General features: G+C 37.5%; 1 protein-coding gene across 1 annotated transcript in view; it reads right to left on the bottom strand.

The window, feature by feature from the left end:
* Positions 1–475: 475 nt before the first annotated feature.
* Positions 476–23,752, bottom strand: part of LOC128657291 (gastrula zinc finger protein XlCGF26.1-like) — a 35,354-nt gene continuing 12,077 nt past the window's right edge. The window contains exons 6-7 of the mRNA XM_053711577.1: positions 22,333–22,446; positions 476–2,338 (exon numbers count right to left, since the gene is read on the bottom strand). Coding sequence (XP_053567552.1) covers positions 1,071–2,338; positions 22,333–22,446 — 1,382 coding nt within the window. The 3' untranslated portion in view covers positions 476–1,070. The remainder of the gene's footprint in view (positions 2,339–22,332; positions 22,447–23,752) is intronic.

A 23,752-nucleotide genomic window follows, 5' to 3' on the forward strand; every position in this document is an offset into this window, starting at 1 on the left:
GAAAACCAAAACAGTTTACTTTCAACTCGTAATATGAGCGCAACCCAACAAGCGCAAAAAGCTTACTTCTAGTACAATTAATGCTCAAGCGAGAGCCTTAATCTGGCCCTGTATCTGTCCCTAATTATTTTCAGCAGAACAGAAAACAAAGGCATAGGTTTCTACATGGCTATTACTTTCCAGAAACTCAAGGAAATTAGAAAATGAACAATTTCAGAGTTATATTACAGGGAAGGGGGCAAAATAAATAATGGAAGCCTATTGAAAAGTAGTTTTAATACACATAATTAAATATCTTATAATACATTCAAAAACTGTTTAATGTACCTTTCACACCCTGTGCTGAGCAGTTTCAGAGCTTTTAGATGCTGCTCACATTGGTGAGCACATTGGTTTTTTCAGCAGACCCTGCAGATTCACACTGTACCTTTATTTTATTTAAATATCATGATGTGTGAGAAATCTTAAACAGGTGTGAAAAAATTATATTTTTATTACAATTTTAATAAACACAGTTGTAAACAATACAATGTGACTGTATTAGGTAACCATTGTAAAATAAGAAGAAATGGAGAATAATTTAGAGTTTGCCAATAAAAATTAGTATTTGAAAATCAAAATATATATTTTTTTAATTTTTGTTATATTTCAGCACAATGCATTTTATTTAGCCGATGTTAACGTATACACCTGGTCAATTTAAATTCCAGCTAGGGAAATATTGTCACCTCAGTGATCAGCTTACTATAATGTCCTCAAACAGTACCTACATTTCAAAGTTGGATTTATCAACATATAAATAAGGGCCTTTTGATATTTTTTTATCTAACTTTGATCTACACATATGGCCCCCCTTATATGAACCTTTACTGAAATAAAACACATTTTTTTGTGTGCCATATGATCACTTGGCTATGGAAACCTAATCCCCAGAGCCATCTTATAAGCGCTTGAGGTACTGAAGGGCCTCAAACTGTCCCAAAAGTGGGTACCACAGAGGACGACATGTAGTTATAAGTACTATAGACATTGTGCAGATGACAACTGTGTCATACTCTTAAGTGCTGATTTCACATATTTCCTTTAATATGAATTTTCAGATGAGTAATAAGATATAATTTCCTAGTAAAACATTTCCCACAGTCAGAACATGAAAATTCTTTCTCTCCTGTATGAAGTTTTTGATGTCTATTAAGATGTGATTTCAGAGTAAAACATTTCCCACAGTGTGAACATGAAAATGCTTTCTCCCCTGTATGAAGTTTTTGATGTCTATTAAGATGTGATTTCTGAGTAAAACATTTCCCGCAGTCAGAACATGAAAATGCTTTCTCCCCTGTATGAATTTTCTGATGCCTAATAAGATGGGATTTCTCAGTAAAACATTTCTCACAGTCAGAACATGAAAATGCTTTCTTCCCTGTATGAATTATCTGATGCTTAATGAGATATGATTTTAGAGTAAAACATTTGCCACACACAGAACATGAAAATGCTTTCTCTCCTGTATGAAGTTTCTGATGCCTAATAAGTTCTGATTTCTGAGTAAAACATTTCCCACAGTCAGAACATGAAAATGCTTTCTCCCCTGTATGAATTTTCTGATGCCTATTAAGATGGGATTTCTCAGTAAAACATTTCTCACAGTCAGAACATGAAAATGCTTTCTCCCCTGTATGAATTTTCTGATGCCTATTAAGATGGGATTTCTCAGTAAAACATTTCTCACAGTCAGAACACGAAAATGCTTTCTTCCCTGTATGAATTATCTGATGCTTAATGAGATATGATTTTAGAGTAAAACATTTGCCACACTCAGAACATGAAAATGCTTTCTCTCCTATATGAATTTTCTGATGCTTTATGAGATTTGATTTCACATTAAAACATTTGCCACAGTCAGAACATGAAAATGCTTTCTCTTCTATATGAATTTTCTGATGATCTATAAGATTTGATTTCCGAATAAAACATTTGCCGCAGTCAGAACATGAAAAAGCTTTCTCTCCTATATGAATTTTCTGATGATTAATAAGATTTGATTTCCGAGTAAAAAATTTCCCACAGTCAGAACATGAAAATGCTTTCTCCCCTGTATGAATTTTCTGATGCGTAATAAAATGTGATTTCAGAGTAAAACATTTCCCACAGTGAGAACATGAAAATACTTTCTTTTCTGTATGAATTTTCACACGATTACCAAGAGCTGATTTCAAGGTAAAAGATTTTCCAGATTCAGAACATAAGTATCCCATGTGGCTTCTCTTATTTTGAAGAAGATTAAAAGAAGTATCAGCACTCTGGTCATGATTAGGATTACTGCAGTTTGTAAATATACCTGTTGATAAAAAATACAATAAGAGTAACGTTATTTATTAATTACATGTTTTTATCCTGAGAGCATTTTAAGTGTTCTGAGTGTCCTCTACAAGGGGAGGCACCCAGCTATGACTCCTACACCTTTCACCAGCCTCCGTGCTAAGGATTAGGGGTAGTTTACCAGACATTAGGTAATATTTTTATATACTCCCCAGCATCCAATATTTGTAAATTATTGAAATAAATAGAAATGAATGCAGTTATTATTTAAACCTATTTTTTAAAAAAATATATTTAGACCTTTTAAAATAGTTTTCAAGGCAATTTTAGTAATTTAATTATTTGAGTTTTAAAACTACTCTTTATAACTATTACTTGTATGCACAAAGTATTCAGTTTTATTCATGTTTCATTTATACCACATTTTTTTATTTGTAATGAAGATTTCCTTCACATCAGATTATCATTTCATATAAAAAGTAATGTATAATGTTTAAAAAATCTATGTAGAGAACATTAGCAAATAGATATTTCTGGAATTAATTCAGTTTTTAATGTAATTAAAATATTTAGTCACACAACTGTGCTTTATAACTATTACATGTGTGCACAAATGGTGCTTTTATTTGCCCTCATAATGCCTCTTTATTTACTTTGTAAAGCTTGTTTCTTCTGCGCTACATGCTGTAATGCTGGAACTCTAGGCACTATATGCATTCTTAGTGTAGTTAAATGTAAATTTTCTAAACTAATGATTAATAATTCTTAAAGTACCTTAAAACTACTTAATTTCAAACCTTCAAAGTTATTAATATTAAATAATAATAGAATTGACACAGTCTACTTGATTTTTTTTATTGTTTAAAAAGATAAATAATGCCTTTACTACCCATTACACAGCTTCACATAACTAACATTGTTATATTACTATTCTTTATAACCTCTAAATTTGCCTGTTTTTAAGTGCCTACAGGCGGCCTCTTATCTCAGGGATTTTTATTATTTTGTTTACAGCCAGACAGAGCTAGTTCATGTGTGGCATATATATAACATTGTGCTCGCTCCAGTGGAGAACAATAATGGTTACGCAGGAACCAGCACTAATTGGTTAAAATGCACTGAGATAAGAAGCAGTCTCAGTACAGCTAAGCAGAGGTTTAGATACAGGTAATCAGAGGTAAAAAGTGTATTAATAGATCAGTGTTGGTTATGCAAAACTTGAGAATGGGTAATAAAGGGATTATCTATCTTTTTAAACAATAACACTTTTCAAGTAGACTGTCCCTTTGAAGGTACAGTAACCTCTTTTCTCCTTATTAGATTACATATAAATGGCTGTTCTTTTCTGCATTACAAATCAGTGCAAGACTGACTAAAAGGAATACACATAATAGCACACTATGTATTTTCTTAATATGTTTCAAGTGTGTATTCTCCTGTGATTAAAAACAATTTTCTTAACAAAAATAAAAAACTACTAAAAATGGGTGTATGATTAACCCCTTAAAGTCCTGAAACTTCATGTATAAATAATAAAAAGAACAAATAGGGAGCTTTTGAAATCACTCATGCATAAAACACCTTTTTATAAAATACATTTATGAAAATCACTTGAGTATATGTACATCATATAAATCCATACAAAAGTTAAAGAATTTAGTATAGCAAAATGTCACAGAAATGACGCTAGCCAAGAGGAGCTGTCCTGGAAGTAACTTAGATAAGGCTCTTTACAATCAAGTCCAAAATATTTGTATATGATGCTGTGCTCGCACAGGGTTTGAACAGTATGAAAGCAACTACTTCCAATCACAGTGTCTGCCATCTCCTTGCCCTTGAAAATTAGGTGATTATTGGATGATGTTGGGACATAAATCCATACCTTTGGGCTACACGCTGTGGAATTCCATCGGTTTAAAGTTTTAATTCTAAGCCGGGGGCAGGGGCATGGTATCGAGGTGGTCAGTAGACGGAGCACTCCGCCAATCCTAGCTGCAAAGATGTTGGATATACCAGCGCAACTACCCCAGCAAGTAAGGACCTCAGCTAGAGTAGGTGGTAGATTTATTATCACAGATGAACAGGTGGCACTATAAACAAGTGCTGTCAAATATATATACAAGCTGGAGTCCTTCACTGGAGAATAGCAAAACAAAATAAGCCAACAATCATTTCACCTTGTGCTGAGACTTCGTCAGGGCCCATTTAATGCAAATAATCCTTTGGATTTTTATAGAGCACCTTGTGCGTCTCCCTCCCTGAAACAATGCAGGGGAATTTTGGTTCCTACACTTATCCAGTTATTGATTCATACTGATTATGTTACTTTCTGCAACTAATGCAAAATGTATACAAATACAATACAAAATAACAAAATGAACCATGGCTTTTACAACGATGGTTGTAAAAGCTTCACTAGGATCCCATTTGCATGGCTTTGCCAGTGTTTTTTTTTTATAGGTAATTAGAAAGGAATGCTCACCAGGCAATGCAGGGTACAGTAACAAGAAGGCAGACAAATGTTTCTGGGTATCAAAAGGGTTAAGCAGTAGAATAATCAGGGAGCAAGGCGGCGGCATGACATAGCCTCCCCCAAAGAGTACCTTCGGGACCCTAGGCTGGCTTAGAGTGGTGACCAGCATGGAAGCTGGAGACAGGTAGGAACCCAGGAACAATTCACAGTTCAATGTTGACCAGCAAAAGCCTTGTACCTGGAGACAGCCATGCATAACTGAGAGCGTATTTCATGCCAATGAGCAGTAAGGTCAGAAAACAAATGTTCAGCAGCGGGGACCCTCACAGAAGGAGCAGAAAGAGGAAAGACACAAGGCTGGTAACCGGCAGCTGCTTGAAAATGAGAACATCGAAGAGAAGAATGCCAGTGGCTGTTCTTAGCAAGTTCTGCTAAGGGTAGCAATTCGGAAGGGGATGATAGGGACTGAAGGTTTAGACAAGCTGAAACCAATTTCAATTGTCTCTTTTCTGTTAGGGATAGAGTCATGGTCACTGAATCTATCTGGAAACCTAAAAAGGTGACCTTTGTCTGAGGAATCAAGAAACTCCTTGGTAAATTGATCCGCCAACCAAGTCTTCAAAGAAACAATAGTTGTGTCGTGTGAGAGTCTGCTAAATGAAAAGATTGAGTTAGTACCAAGATATCCTCCAAATAAGGAAACATTGCAATACCCTGCTCTCTAAATACAGATAGAAGGGCACCTAGAACCTTTAAGAATATTCTCAGAGCTGTTGCTAGGCCAAATGGAAGAGCGATAAATTGGTAATGTTTGTCTAGAAAAGTGAATCTCAGAAATTGATAGTGATTTTAAAGGGACAGTCTACCAGAGAATTGTTATTGTTTTAAAAGATAGATAATCCCTTTATTACCCATTCCCCAGTTTTGCATAACCAACACAGTTATATTAATATACTTTTTACCTCTGTGATTACCTTGTATCTAGGAACCTTCTTCTAGCCCCCTGATCACATGACTGTGACTGTTTATTATCTATTGTCTTAAATTTAGCATTGTTTTGTGCTAAATCTTAAATAACCCCCTATGCCTAAACACAGTGTTATCTATATGGCCCACGTGTACTTTCTGTCTCTTTGTGTTGAAAAGAGATTTAAAAAAAATGTGATAAGAGGCAGCCCTTTAAAGGCTTAGAAATTAGCATATGAGCCTACCTATGTTTAGTTTAAACTAAGAATACCAAGAGAAAAAAAGCAAATTTGATGATAAAAGTAAATTGGAAAGTTGATTAAAATTAAAAGTCCTATCTGAATAATGAAAGTTTAATTTATACTAGACTGTCTCTTTCAGGCCCATTTATCAAGCTCCGTACAGAGCTTGAAGGGCCGTGTTGCTGGCGAGTCTTCAGACTCGCCCGAAACACAACTTATGAAGCAGCGGTCACAACAGCTAATGGCTGTTGCATGGGCTGTTGGCACAGTCAAACATATCACATGCTTTGAATCAAATATTGTACAGATACCTCCTTCGTTGTTGAAATTGTTACAACGGTCTGCTGAGGATTTAGCAGGTCATTCTGCACGTGTAGCTCAATGGGTATTGTGCTTGCAAGCAGAAAGAATTACTATTCAGATTAGCCCTACTTATGTTTTACCTCAGTTAATGCAGATACCTGGCGAGGTACATGATTCTATGTCACAAGTGGAACAGGAGAAAATGTCTCCATTCACTTTGATTCCACATGGGTATAAAAAGACTAACAATTTTTTTGTAGCCGGAGCTAGATCCTTTTCAGATGGCATACAGGATTTGCTGTACATTATGCAAATAATGGTCACACATAAACGTTTCGTTTTCCAGGAAATATGTCTGCACAAGGAGCAGAATTGGAAGATGTTAAAAAGGCAATAGTTATCTGATGGTTACACTAATAATTATACAGACAGCAGTTTTGTTCACAAAGCATTGACATTACATTTGGGATTTGGGAGAAAAGGGGAATGGTAGATTCTCAAAACAAACCCTATAAGCATGGGTCTATTTTACTGGAGTTTTTTTGAAAGAGAAAAATATACACTATCAAGATGTGCTAGGATAAAAGTGAAGGCATATCAGTCAGAGACAGTCCTATAATAACTGCAAATAGGGTTGCAGATCAGGCAGCAAGAAAAGCAGCATTGGTGGGTAAACCATATCTTCAAGAAGTTTTAGTTTTGTCAACTTACACCTGACAATCCTAAAACTGATACATTACAGGATTTGATAAAATTGCAGGAGGAAAATCTAGAAAGAATTCAACACAGAATTATGGTGTAAAGGCAGACTGGAAATTTGTTACCATATGTTCCTAATCCTTTGTGTACAGAAATGGTTAAATTCAACCATGAAGTGTTAGGACAAGTGGGGAGAGACAAATTGTACAGCAAGGAAGTGACACAAGAATGTTTGCAGAATGCGCCTAGGCCAAAGGGACAAAAATCTGTTACGCAAAAAGTAACTTTTTGTTCTTCGCATGCAATACAAATTGATTTTATTAGGCCTTTGCCACCTGCAAAAGGGGGATACACATACGGTTTGGTTGTTGTTGATAATTTCTCTAAGTGGGTAGAAGCAGTTCCATTAAAGACAAATACTGCACAAACATTATGGGCATCTATATTTTCTATTTGGGGTTTTCCTAGGATTAATGAAGGTGACCAATGTACTCATTTTACAGGAAAAGTGATGCAGGCTCTGTGTGCTTTGTTAGGAATACAACAAAGGTTTTAAGTACCATATCTTCCATAATCAGCTGGGATGGTGGAGCGTATGAACAGAACTATTAAATAAAGGTTACGCAAGGCTATTTAGGATGAAGAGAAGTGTTGGTTACAACATTTACCTGATATCCCGATTTCCATTTGTTCTGCTCCTAATGCTACAACTCAGGTAACACCTTATGAATAATATGGTAGAGAAATGCATGTAACATATCCAGGAGACATTATTTATTCCAGGTCCAATAAAACAGTTTATAAAACAAACTGTATGGCTGAATCAGTTCCAGAATCAGTTAAAGGTTCTTAAAAACTTTCAGAAACAGAGGTCCATGGCATGCTGGTTGAGAAGGTGCTTATGTGATTCAGAAAAAGCTATTGCTAGTTATAGCACGTGATACTTGTAACAAAAGAAAGCAACATTCTTTGTGTGTACACATTGATCAATGTAAACCTACAGTTATCACAACAAAGTTAATGCAGCACCTGTTGACACACTGCTAGGGTAAAATATTATTATTATAAACTCACGTAAGTCCCACATATATATATAAGGTGCCTTGAAGTACCTCTCCCACCACAGCTGAGATCCGTATGGTCTGTAATATAAACCTCCGGTATGCACGCTACTGACAGAAGCTGATTCTGGGGACCCACCTCTAGTGTCCTGCTCCGGATCCTCTCACGAAGGTATCTGTGCGTTCACAGTATCCTGGAGGTCGAGCTGCCGTGTGGATCCCTACAGCGTGTCAGCGTGTATGCGGCTGGTCCGGGGAAGCGTGACGTCACGATGTAGGGCAGGTAAGCCAGACAGAACCGGGGAGAGTCCACAGCTTCAAGGAAAAGTTTCACTGTATTGTAGCACCTTGTGGGGGAAATGTATACTGCCAGAAAATCATCCGTGCCTTAACCATATCCAAAGGCATCAATAAGAAAGAAAAATAGAGGCACCGGATGTTTTTCAAAAATGCAAATGTCCTTTATTCAAGGTGTATAAAATCACAACAAAGGATTCATAGGAAAAGCGTAAACCTCAGGGCTAGGTGGAGTAGTGGTCACCCACGTACCCTAACGCTGACATGTTTCGGCAAAAGCCGTAATCATAGCTAAAGGGTAAGAGACAGGCCTTCCTTTTAAAAGAACAGTTCACCTGTGATAGGTTAAAAACAAAAATGTTACGTGGTTGATGCACACCTCCACCTATGGGTCAAATTGTGTACATATACCGCCCTGTTTGGAAATTAACTCATTATAATCCACTACATACAACACATGCAAGGACAACACGCTGGTTTCAACCATATCAATAGAGCTAAAATGAACTGAGTTCATTACATATCTTATAGTACACTTCTACATGTAAAGACAAAGACAAATTTAACATAAGTCACATACGTCTGCTTACTTTAAAACAGCATTGTGTACAAATGTGCCATTACAGTAGTAGATAGCTCTATATATTGATAATCATTACGTGTCAGTCATGTATTGGGAGTATGGAGAAATGGGGTACTATATCGATAATGTGTGAAGGGAAAAGACTGAAAAAATATTAATAATAATTACATTAAATAATAAGACCCTTCATAAAATGAACTTGATTGCTGACTTAGTCTAAGTGAAATTTATATCATTTATAATGATGTGATGTAGGTTACCCTCTATAACTATATATACATTATCCAATATGAAGTATTGTATAGTGCACATATATAGATACACAGGCTAACACCAGAAATTAATAAGGTCATATTCCGAGTTAAGCCCATTTGGCATTCTGGTGTGTAGCCTGTGTATCCAAAAACACCTCCCTTTTGAGAAGCAAGGTGTCCCTGTCACCTCCCCTGTTGTTTGCACCAACAACTTCAACAATCGTCCATGACAATGTCCCTGGATCTTTGTTGTGTTTAACCTTAAAATGGTTCACCAGGGGGGTGGTTAGTGTACCCCTTTTAATGTCATTTATATGTTCCCTTATCCTAGTCCTTACTTGTCTGGACGTTTGTCCTGTATATTGAATGGCACAAGAATCACAGCTAAGGAGATATACTGCATATGTTGACCTACAATTAAAAAGCGCTCTATGTGCAAATGTCTCACCGGAATAGGCACTTTTGAATATATTGCCCAGTTTGACATGACTACATGCTATGCAGTTTGTAAAGCTGCATTTGTAGACTCCTTTGCAACTAAGCCAAGAGGATGCATTAGTCTCATCCATTTTTAATTGTGTAGGTGCCACATAGTTTCCTATAGTTTTGCCTCTCTTGAAAGCGAATCTCAACTTATGTGATGCAATCTGTGTTAAGTCATCGTCTGACCTTAAAAGGGACATATGGCTACGTATAATATTACATATTTGGTAATATTGTTTGCTATACTGAGTCACAAACGTAAGTTGTTCAGATTTTGCATCACATTCTATGGATTTATCTTTGAGTAAGTTGGCCCTCTCTATGGCCCTTACTTCATCCCGGGCCCTAATAATGTCCTGTTTAGGGTACCCCCTCTCAAGGAATTTTTCACATAGTTCCATCTCATGTTTGGAATGTTCACTAGTTTTGGTACAATTTCTTTTTACCCTAGTGAACTGTCCTTTCAATACCGACTTAAAAACCTGCTTGGGATGACTACTTTGTGCGTGTAGTAGGGTGTTCCTGGTTATGGGTTTTCTGTAGAGCTCTACCCTTATATAGTCAGTCCCCTCACCATGGAGGGTGACATCCAAAAAGTTTATTTTGGAATGCCCAAAATCATGGGTGAATTGAAGGCTTGCATTATTAATATTAAGATGCCCTACAAACTCTTGAGCTTCATTCTGACTACCATCCCATATAAAAAACAAGTCGTCTATATATCGACGATAATAGACGATATTGCCCCTATAAAAGAAAGCAACATTCTTTGTGTGTACACATTGATCAATGTAAACCTACAGTTAACTCGCACTTGTTTCTGTTTTACAGATATTGGCGGGTAGTTATCAAGCCGTCAACCTCAAATACGCTGGAATTCCGCAGCGTATTCGTGGCCAGGCTGATTTGCCTTAGTTATCAAGCCCTAGATACCGGCAAAAGTAGAATTTTGTGACGTAAGCTTCGATCCGCCAGACTCAATCCGACACAGATCGATTCTTACGTCACTCCAGATGTTCCGCACACAAGTGCGGCACAATCTGACTACTTTTGCTAGTTATCAAAAAACTAGCAGGTACGCTCTGCACTTTTCCGGCCCAGCGTACCTGGTTTTCAATCCGCTGCCCTGGAGGCGGCGGATCCCATAGGAATCAATGGGAGTCTGACCATAGCGAAAGTTCATGTTCGCTGCTGCCAGACATCCCATTGATTCCTATGGGAGATGTCTGCACCTAACACCCTAACATGTACCCCGAGTCTAAACACCCCTAATCTGTCCCCCCTACACCGCTGTAAGTAAATAAAGTGTTTACCCCCTAAACCGCCGCTCCTGGAGCCCACCGCAAGCTATAATAAACATGTTAACCCCTAAACCACCGCTCCCTGACCCCGCCGCAACTATAATATATGTATTAACCCCTAAACCGCCGCTCCCTGACCCCGCCTCAACTATAATATATGTATTAACCCCTAAACCGCCGCTCCCTGACCCCGCCGCAACTATAATATCTGTATTAACCCCTAAACCGCCGCTCCCGGACCCCGCCACAACCTATATTAAATTTATTAACCCCTATCTTGCCCCCCCTACACCGTCGCCACTATAATAAATTTATTAACCCCTAAACCTAAGTCTAACACTAACCCTAACACCCCCTAACTTAAATATTAAATAAATCTAAATAATATTTCTATTATGAACTAAATTAATCCTATTTAAAACTAAATACTTACCTTTAAAATAAACCCTAATATAGCTACAATATAAATAATAATTATATTGTAGCTATGTTAGGATTTATTTTTATTTTACAGGCAAATTTCAATTTATTTTAACTAGGTACAATAGCTATTAAATAGTTATTAACTATTTAATAGCTACCTAGCTGAAATAAAGAGAAATTAACCTGTAAAATAAATCCTAACCTAAGTTACAATTACACCTAACACTACACTATACTTTAATAAATTATTCCTATTTAAAACTAAATACTTACCTGTAAAATAAACCCCAAGATAGCTACAATGTAATTAATAATTACATTGTAGCTATTTTAGGATTTATATTTATTTTACAGGTAACTTTGTATTTATTTTAGCTAGTTAAAATAGTTATTAAATAGTTATTAACTATTTCATAACTACCTAGCTAAAAGAAATACAAAATTACCTGTAAAATAAACCCTAACCTTACAATTAAACCTAACACTACACTATAATTACATTAATTAAATAAATTAACTACAAATAACTACAATTAAATACAATTACATAAACTAACTAAAGTATTAAAAATAAAAAAGCTAAGTTACAAAAAATAAAAAAAATAAGTTACAAACATTTAAAAAATATTACAACAATTTTAAGCTACTTACACCTAATCTAAGCCCCCTAATAAAATAACAAAGCCCCCCAAAATAAAAATATGCCCTACCCTATTCTAAATTAAAAAAGTTCAAAGCGCTTTTACCTTACCAGCCCTTAAAAGGGCCTTTCGTGGGGCATGCCCCAAAAAATTCAGCTCTTTTGCCTGTAAAAGAAAAATACAACCCCCCCCCCAACATTAAAACCCACCACCCACATACCCCTAATCTAACCCAAACCCCCCTTAAAAAAACCTAACACTACCCCCTGAAGATCATCCTACCTTGAGTCGTCTTCACTCAGCCGAGCAGCGATGGAACCGAATAGGAGATCCGGAGCGGCAGAAGTGATCCTCCAAGGGGCGCTGAAGAAATCTTACATCCGATGAAGTGATCCTCCAAGTGGCGCTGAAGAAGTCTTCCATCCGATGAAGTGATCCTCCAAGCGGCGCTGAAGAAGTCTTCGATCCGGGCGATGTCATCTTCCAAGCGTGGTCTTCAATCTTCTTCAGGATCCATCTTCATTCCGCCGACGCGGAACATCCTTCTTTCCCGACAGACTACCGACGAATGAAGGCTCCTTTAAGGGACGTCATCCAAGATGGCGTCCCTTCAATTCCGATTGGCTGATAGGATTCTATCAGCCAATCGGAATTAAGGTAGGAAAAATCTGATTGGCTGATTGAATCAGCCAATCAGATTGAAGTTCAATCCGATTGGCTGATCCAATCAGCCAATCAGATTGAGCTTGCATTCTATTGGTTGTTCCGATCAGCCAATAGAATGCGAGCTCAATCTGATTCAATCAGTCAATCAGATTTTTCCTACCTTAATTCCGATTGGCTGATAGAATCCTATCAGCCAGTCGGAATTGAAGGGACGCCATCTTGGATGACGTCCCTTAAAGGAGCCTTCATTCGTCGGTAGTCCGTCGGGAAAGAAGGATGTTCCGCGTCGGCGGAATGAAAATGGATCCTGAAGAAGAAGATTGAAGACCCCGCTTGGAAGATGACATCGCCCGGATCGAAGACTTCTTCAGCGCCGCTTGGAGGATCACTTCATCGGATGGAAGACTTCTTCAGCGCCGCTTGGAGGATCACTTCATCGGATGGAAGATTTCTTCAGCGCCCCTTGGAGGATAACTTCTGCCGCTCCGGATCTCCTCTTCGGTTCCATCGATGCTCGGCTGAGTGAAGACGACTCAAGGTAGGATGATCTTCAGGGGGGTAGTGTTAGGTTGTATGTGGGTGGTGGGTTTTAATGTTGGGGGGGGGTTGTATTTTTCTTTTACAGGCAAAAGAGCTGAATTTTTTGGGGCATGCCCCACGAAAGGCCCTTTTAAGGGCTGGTAAGGTAAAAGAGCTTTGAACTTTTTTAATTTAGAATAGGGTAGGGCATTTTTTTATTTTGGGGGGCTTTGTTATTTTATTAGGGGGCTTAGATTAGGTGTAAGTAGCTTAAAATTGTTGTAATATTTTTTAAATGTTTGTAACTTATTTTTTTTATTTTTTGTAATTTAGTTAGTTTATGTAATTGTATTTAATTGTAGTTATTTGTAGTTAATTTATTTAATTAATGTAATGATAGTGTAGTGTTAGGTTTAATTGTAACTTAGGTTAGGATTTATTTTACAGGTAATTTTGTATTTCTTTTAGATAGGTAGTTATGAAATAGTAAATAACTATTTAATAACTATTCTAACTAGCTAAAATAAATACAAAGTTACCTGTAAAATAAATATAAATCCTAAGATAGCTACAATGTAATTATTAATTATATTGTAGCTATCTTAGGGTTTATTTTACAGGTAAGTATTTAGTTTTAAATAGGAATAATTTATTAAAGTATAGTGTAGTGTTAGGTGTAATTGTAACTTAGGTTAGTTTTTATTTTACAGGTTAATTTCTCTTTATTTTAGCTAGGTAAGCTATTAAATAGTTAATAACTATTTAATAGCTATTGTACCTAGTTAAAATAAATTGAAATTTGCCTGTAAAATAAATATAAATCCTAACATAGCTACAATATAATTATTATTTATATTGTAGCTATATTAGGGTTTATTTTAAAGGTAAGTATTTAGTTTTAAATAGGATTAATTTAGTTCATAATAGAAATATTATTTAGATTTATTTAATGAATATTTAAGTTAGGGGGTGTTAGGGTTAGAGTTAGACTTAGGTTTAGGGGTTAATAATTTTAATACAGTGGCGGCGGTGTAGTGGGGGGCAGGATAGGGGTTAATAAATGTATTATAGGTGGCGACGGTGTAGGGGGGGCAGGATAGGGGTTAATAAATTTAATATAGGTTGCGGCGGGGTCAGGGAGCGGCGGTTTAGGGGTTAAACTATTTATTTAGTTGCGGCGAGGTGCGGGGTCAGCAGGATAGGGGTTAATAACTTTATTATAGAGGGCGACGGTATAGGGGGGGGCAGGATAGGGGTTACTAGGTATCATGTAGGTTGCGGCGGTGTCCGGGAACGGCGGTTTAGGGGTTAATAAATTTATAAGAGTTGCGGCGGGGTCTAGGAGCGGCAGTTTAGGGGTTACTAACTTTATTTAGTTGCGGGGGGCTCCGGGGGTGCCGGTATAGGGGGTAGAACAGTGTAGTTAGTGTGGGTGCTTAGTGACAGGCTAGCAAGAAAGCTGTAAAAAAAGCTGAAGAGCAGCGAGATCGGATGAGTGATAAGATAACTATCACAATCCGCTTCTCATCGCCCCGTACTTGGTGCGCGGCTTTTTGACAGCTTTTTTGATAACTTAGGTCCGCGGCGGCGATGTGAGGCGAGCTTAGGCGGGCGTATTGGGCCGGCGAAGGCAGGAAAAGTAGACGTGTTGATAACTACCCCCCCATTGAATGCAATGGCATTCAAAAATGCATATGCACATACGTGTACACTTTTCATACAGGTTTTTAAAGAACTTAAAGGGACAGTCTAGTATAAATTAAACTTTCATTAATCAGATAGGATTTTTAATTTTAATCAACTTTCCAATTTACTTTTATCATCAAATTTTCTTTTTTCTCTTGGTATTCTTAGTTTAAACTAAACATAGGTAGGCTCATATGCTAATTTCTAAGCCTTTGAGGGCTGCCTCTTATCACAGGCTTTTTAAATCTCTTTTCAACACAAAGAGACAAAGTACATGTGGGCCGTATAGATAACACTGTGTTCAGGCACAGGGGGTTATTTAAGATTTAGCACAAAACACTGCTAAATTTAAGACAATAGATAATAAACTGTCACAGTCATGTGATCAGAGGGCTGGAAGAAGGTTCCTAGATACAAGGTTATCACAGAGGTAAAAAGTATATTAATATAACTGTGTTGGTTATGCAAAACTGGGGAATGGGTAATAAAGGTATTATCTATCTTTTAAAACAATAACAATTCTATGGTAGACTGTCCCTTTAAAAATTGTACATCATCATTAGCTCTTAATGGACATTTGGAGAAAAACCTGTGAAAAAGAAGGACAATGAATCTACATCTCTGTTGCCGCAAGGAGAGACTCACAGACAATTAATTTATCTAAGGATGGACTATGGACAAATAGGACTTGTGATGTATATACTTTTGGACATTTTATTAATAAGGGACTCAAATGTTTATATTCATGCTCTTGGGACCTATGGCCAGACTCTCAATGTTTCTAATTGTTGGGTCTGTGGATATGCCCCAATGGCTGTTTATCATGGATTGACACTAGAAGAGAGAAAAGATTAGAGACCAGCGCAAAAATTGAACCAGATACAAACACTTATATTTGAGGAAGATTCCCAATATAGCTTCCAACAAACAAAGACAAGGAATTACAAAAGAATATAAGTGCGCAAAACTAGATGCTAAAGTAAATGGTATAAAAAGGAGAATGTAATCAGCTACTAATGGTCTTATACTTAGAATTTAGAATGTATAACCATGTGCGTCTCTAGAATAATTTAGCTTTTAAGCTCTAATTCCACTATAAGGAATAATTCTGTCTCAAACTTAAGGGTAAATAAATTTATTTAGTGCTCAAAAAATAAAATGAGCTCGTTTATATAAACATGAAATAAAACACATTTGAGAAGCAGGGATTAAAAATTGAAATTTATATAATACTAATTCCCAAAATAAACTCAAAACAATAATAAAACTTAAAAATAATTCATCTACAGAAAACTTAAATAATTTATCTAATATTTTTTTTTATTTTTTTAAATATTTTTATTGAGGCGATGCAGATATACATAAAACAGTTACAAGTCATAGGGCAACAACACAAGTACAGTATTACAATATACATTGAATGCGTAGTTAAATATCTCATCTAGCAGGAAATTCAATCACACCTATTCAATTCTAATTATCACCCTACAACATGTCGCCTCGTTTTACTAATAAAGCTGCATATCGTCCTCGATGGGACAGAGATCCACAAAGGGGATCTGAAATCTAGACTATAGTTGAAGACATTTGAATACAATAACATCATATGGTTACAGAAAAAACTAAACAAACACATTATATCATAGTGACAAGTGTGAACTAATGGTTCAGGTTGATCTTATATGGGTGTCGTGAATTAATTCAGGTACTAAAATAGATGACACTAAAATTGTTCACTTTACCATTGCTGCGGCTGCCACAGAGTAACAAAAATAAGGAGTTCTCGCATTGGAAACAACTGCAATTATAGCAACTTATCTACGTGAACCTTGATCCTCACAGCCTAAGTTCAGTTATATTGAAAAGATATATAGAGTAACAGTTATGTTGAAAATTAATAATCATAGGGTAGACAAATAGAAGGTCCTGCGAGCCTTCTACACACTACTATGTGAGCAAGCAAACCGAGGCTCTACGGACAGAGCAGAGACTGCTACACTCTGCTAAAAGGGAGTGTGGAGGACAAATTATTTATCCCTTGCCACACAGATGTGGGGGAGGGGGGGGCGGATCAAAACCCGATCCAAGGGGATATTCTCATTAAGCTACGCTTATAGCCGGGGGCTTCGAAATGACACTCAAGATTAACTCTAGGGACGTTAAATCTAGCATGTGGCTAATAGTGCATGACAAAACTTGCTGGAATGTTAGGGAGACGTAATGAGACTCCGAAATACCCCATTCGTATGATCTCAATATATATATCAGCGAATACACTAATCCAAACGCTGCCTCAGTGAATGCACTGATATTAAAAAAAAAAAAAACTTTCTTACATAGGAAAGATAGCTTATACAGTTAAAGTAGTCCTCATCCCATGGTAATACATATACTTAGCAATAGGTATGCAAAGACAAAATGTTATAGTATCAAGGGTGGTGTACACATGTGATCTGAGCTGAGTTACAGGCAGGCAATTTAAACATATAGTGCAATCCCCCCTGTCTACAAATAAGAGAGCATAACAAAGTATTGTACTAATGTGAGGTACTCTTAGTTTTGGATATTGTAAATGACAGAAGTTAGGCTATATGCATTGTATTAATAACAGACAAATGTGGCAGTTGATATGTAGGAGCAGGAGATAGTCCTCTAGTGGGGATCCGACATTGTGTCTTCATGAATAGATTACCAATCTCAATATAGAGGGAACCTCCAGGTAACTGTAGCATTAAGTATCCCATGTGCAATACAGCTGCTCCGGTGGCCATAACTTCCTCTTTTATGTCCTATTCATCCCGTTTGCATGCGCGCAAACCCTCCTGATTTCAGATGTGGGCAGCCAGCCCGGGGAACCCAGGAAAAACAATGGCACCAAGTCCAGGGCATCTGACCACCATGAAAGTGTCCCCAGCCAGGCTGCCGCAACATGTCCACATGGCCTCCCGCAGAGGGACGCGCGGATGACAGTGCACAAACACCGACCTGTCCCACAGGGCCTGCGCCCGCCCGCAAAAGGCCACACCAAGTCGCACCCCTTATGTTTATGCCGCTCATGGAGACAGAAGTTAGGTAGGGCTCCTGCTTGATGTCTGCACTCACCGGCGTCTGTAACGGAAGGTCCCGCTGTGGATCTGCAGACACTGTGTCCCGCTGCGACTCCGGTGCTGTCTCCTGTGCTTCAGCAGAGATGATGTGGCGCGAACGTGTCTCTTGAATCTTTTCAGTGAGAGCATCAAGTCTCTCACACATTCTCTGGCCATATTCTTCTAATAGCTCTCTGATATCGGAATACAGCACATGGATCTCCATAATGGGTAGCTATGTATCCTCAACCAAAATGGCGCCTCGGTACGTGACAGGGAGCTCTGTTTCAGATTTTTCAGCCCAGCACTAAATGTACAGCCACCAATCTTCTAATCACATATCCCAGGCTTCTTCCTGTGTCACCATCCTCCAACACAAGCTAAATAGTTTAGTTTTATCGAGGGTAAAGCTTAGTTTTTAACAGTTAGGGTCTGGAGCTCTTAACAATGCGTCTTCTAGCCTTGGCGGTTAGCCCCGCCCCCCTATCTAATATTTTATAGCATATCTTATAGTGACCGGTCCTAACTAATAAACCTGCTAAACATAAAATAAAATCACAAAAGACAAAAGTTAAAAGATAAAAAGTTGCTCTTGTAGCCCAAATGGAGACTTTTTAGACAGGCTCCGGAATGTAGATGTATATCCAGACAAAGCGTCCTTCACAAGCTTTCCACAAAACGGAGTATACGATAGCGGTCTTCTGGATCCTCCCGGCTTGTTCTGAATGGTATATGGCGTCTAGGTGAAAGACAGAAGCGTCCGCTTAAATTGGTGTTTGGTATTTATAAAGCAAAAATATTGGTACTTACACTTTAGTACCGAGAAATCTGCGCTGCGCCCGACTCTCCTTAGCAGCAGGGGTCCCAGTGTGTGTTGAATCTTTTCACAGACTTGTCTTACAGCCCAAACAACATCCGACTACAAGGAACGACCCAGGGGAATATCCGGAATTGGCGCCAAAGAGAACACCTGTAGAAGTGAACATAAACTGCAAAACAGTTCTTAGAGTCACAAATTCAGCTTGTGAGCAGTAAGCAGCATATAATATAGATCAACGCGTTTCAAATTCTTTTTCAAGCTCAGTTTGTGAGTCCATAATGCCGGCTTTTTATACCCTCAAGCAGTTCCTTAATTCTTAAAGGGATAGCCGCTCCTTTTATTATTCCGTCTTTAAAGTGCATAGTTTTTGTTTTTTTCATAAAAAGTAATGATAATAAATACTAATTACTATTTTTAATACTAAGTTGCATGAATTTAAGAATTGTTTAATTTCAGATTTAGGTTTCTTGCAATGTGCTCCTTTTTGTAAATTTGTACTTAAGGGGTGTAAACATATTAATATACAAGCATAAAGATTTATTATCATTACTGTTTATGAAAAAAACAAAAACTATGCACTTTAAAGACGGAATAATAAAAGGAGCGGCTATCCCTTTAAGAATTAAGGAACTGCTTGAGGGTATAAAAAGCCGGCATTATGGACTCACAAACTGAGCTTGAAAAAGAATTTGAAACGCGTTGCTCAGTTGATCTATATTATATGCTGCTTACTGCTCACAAGCTGAATTTGTGACTCTAAGAACTGTTTTGCAGTTTATGTTCACCTCTACAGGTGTTCTCTTTGGCGCCAATTCCGGATATTCCCCTGGGTCGTTCCTTGTAGTCGGATGTTGTTTGGGCTGTAAGACAAGTCTGTGAAAAGATCCAACACACACCGGGACCCCTGCTGTTGAGGAGAGTCGGGCGCGGCGCAGATTTCTCGGTATTAAAGTGTAAGTACCGATATTTGTTTGCTTTATAAATACCAAACACCAATTTAAGCGGACGCTTCTGTCTTTCACCTAGACGCCATATACCATTCAGAACAAGCCGGGAGGATCCAGAAGACCGCTATCGTATACTCCGTTTTGTGGAAAGCTTGTGAAGGACGCTTTGTCTGAAAAGTCTCTGTTTGGGCTACAAGAGCAACTTTTTATCTTTTAACTTTTGTCTTTTGCGATTTTATTTTATGTTTAGCAGGTTTATTAGTTAGGACCGATCACTATTAGATATGCTATAAAATATTAGATATATTATTAAAGTTTTCTGTAGATGAATTATTTTTAAGTTTTATTATTGTTTTGAGTTTATTTTGGGAATTAGTATTATATAAATTTAAATTTTTAATCCCTGCTTCTCAAATGTGTTTTATTTCATGTTTATATAAACGAGCTCATTTTATTTTTTGAGCACTAAATAAATTTATTTACCCTTAAGTTTGAGACAGAATTATTCCTTATAGTGGAATTAGAGCTTAAAAGCTAAATTATTCTAGAGACGCACATGGTTATACATTCTAAATTCTAAGTATAAGACCTTTAGTAGCTGATTACATTCTCCTTTTTATACCATTTACTTTAGCATCTAGTTTTGCGCACTTATATTCTTTTGTAATTCCTTGTTTATTATGGATTACCATATATTGGAATCTTATACAGTCATTTCTAAGGCTTTAGTAAATAAATATTTTTCATAACTGTCATACTTATAAAGTATCAAAGGGGAAAATGATAGAGAATAAAGCCAATATGGCTACACATTATGGCTGATGTATATGCACAATATGGCTGATGTATATGCACAATATGGCTGATGTATATACACAAGATGGCTGATATATATGCACAATATGTCTGATGTATATACACATTATGGCTGATGTATGCACAATATGTCTGATGTAATATACACAATATGGCTGATATATGCACAATATGGCTGATGTATATACATAATATAGCTGATGTATATACACAATATGTCTGATGTATATATACACAATATGTCTGATGTAATATACACAATATGGCTGATGTATATACACAATATGGCTAATGTATTCACACAATATGGCTGATGTATTCACACAATATGGCTGATGTATATACACATTATGGCTGATGTATATACACATTATGGCTGATGTATGCACAATATGGCTGATGTATGCACAATATGGCTGATGTATATACACATTATGGCTGATGTATATACACATTATGGCTGATGTATATACACATTATGGCTGATGTATGCACAATATGGCTGATGTATGCACAATATGGCTGATGTATATACACAATATGGCTGATGTATATACACATTATGGCTGATGTATGCACAATATGGATGTATTTAGTTAGAGTCACTTTCTAGTAACTTCTGGAATCACAGCTTCACACACAACCCCCCTATGGAATGTGGCTTAGTACCAGGTTGTGTGCAGCTCAATATGGCTGATGTATATGCATAACATGGCTGATGTATATACACAAGATGGCTGATATATATGCACAATATGTCTGATGTATATACACATTATGGCTGATGTATATACACAATATGGCTGATGTATATACACAATATGGCTGATGTATATACACAATATGGCTGATGTATATATACACAATATGGCTGATATATGCACAATATGTCTGATGTAATATACACAATATGGCTGATGTATATACACAATATGGCTAATGTATTCACACAATATGGCTGATGTATATACACATTATGGCTGATGTATATGCACATTATGGCTGATGCATATACACAATATGGCTGATGTATATACACAATATGGCTGATGTATATACACAATATGGCTGATGTATACACATTATGGCTGATGTATATACACAATATGGCTGATGTATATACACATTATCGCTGATGTAATATACACATTATGGCTGATGTATGCACAATATGGATGTATTTAGTTAGAGTCACTTTCTAGTAACTTCTGGAATCACAGCTTCACACACAACCCCTGTATCCTGTATTAGGCTACAAAGTGCGATTTTGTAAAATTTTGTGATGGTGGTGTGCCACAGGATTTTTTAATGTAAAAAAGTGTGCCAAGGCAAAAAAAAGGTTGCAAATCACTGCTCTAATCAATTAAAACATGTATTTTTATGATTATTGACCCTACACTACTGTGTGTTTAACGACACAAAGGGGTCAAAAACAGAGCAGAAATACGACTTGGGACTCGCAAAGCACTGCTGATCCCGAGTGGAAAACGCTGCTGATCCAATCATCAGAGCTAGTCGCACGACTCAGCTGTGGAATTAGCACTGCTGATTGGATCAGTGGAGTTTTCCGCTCTGTATCACCAGTGCTCTGCAAGTCCTGAATGGTATTTCTACTCTATATTTAACCCATTTCTTGGGGTTAAAAACACAGTAGTCTAGCGTCCATAGTTTTAAAACAACATGCTCTAATGGATTACAGCATGACTTTTTTTTTTACTATAATGGCACTTTCATATGCACTAATCACCTGTAGCTGCATTTATAGGAACTTCATCCCCCTCAGTCTTCATTTGATCACACACATACGATTCTCCTCTGTGCTTAACTGCTGAGCCATCTGAAGATGCAACATCCATACGACCTGTACAGTGAGAATATAATTGTATTGTGTGTACCCTACATGCCTCAGAGACAACATATGTGCATACTCGCCTGTAACCTGTGTAACTTGTGTGCCTCAGACACAACATATTTCTACACTTACCTGTAAAACGTATTACTCAGACACAACATATGTGTACATCAAACTGTAATCTTCATCCCTCAGACACACCACAAATGCACTCACCTGTAATCTTCATCCCTCTGACACAACAAACATGCACACTCACCTGTAACCTTCATCCCTCTGACACAACATACATGCACACTCACCTGTAATCTGCATCCCTCTGACACAACATACATGCACTCACCTGTAACCTTCATCCTTCTGACACAACATACATGCACACTCACCTGTAACCTTCATCCCTCTGACACAACATACATGCACACTCACCTGTAACCGTCATCCCTCTGACACAACATACATGCACACTCACCTGTAACCTTCATCCCTCTGACACAACATACATGCACACTCACCTGTAACCTTCATCCCTCTGACACATCATACATGCACACTCACCTGTAATCTTCATCCTTCTGACACATCATACATGCACACTCACCTGTAACCTTCATCCCTCTGACACAACATACATGCACACTCACCTGTAATCTGCATCCTTCAGACACAACATACATGCACACTCACCTGTAACCTTCATCCCTCTGACACAACATACATGCACACTCACCTGTAACCTTCATCCCTCTGACACAACATACATGCACACTCACCTGTAATCTTCATCCCTCAGACACACCACAAATGCACACTCACCTGTAACCTTCATCCCTCTGACACAACATACATGCACACTCACCTGTAATCTTCATCCCTCTGACACATCATACATGCACACTAACCTGTAACCTTCATCCCTCTGACACAACATACATGCACACTCACCTGTAACCTTCATCCCTCTGACACAACATACATGCACACTTACCTGTAACCTTCATCCCTCTGACACAATATACATGCACACTCACCTGTAACCTTCATCCCTCTGACACAACATACATGCACACTCACCTGTAACCTTCATCCCTCTGACACAACATACATGCACACTCACCTGTAAACTTCATCCCTCTGACACAATATACATGCACACTCACCTGTAACCTTCATCCCTCTGACACAACATACATGCACACTCACCTGTAACCTTCATCCCTCTGACACAACATACATGCACACTCACCTGTAAACTTCTTCCCTCTGACACAACATACATGCACACTCATCTGTAACCTTCATTCCTCTGACACAT

Source organism: Bombina bombina, chromosome 4, assembly GCF_027579735.1.
Source record: "Bombina bombina isolate aBomBom1 chromosome 4, aBomBom1.pri, whole genome shotgun sequence".
Lineage (NCBI taxonomy): Eukaryota > Metazoa > Chordata > Amphibia > Anura > Bombinatoridae > Bombina > Bombina bombina.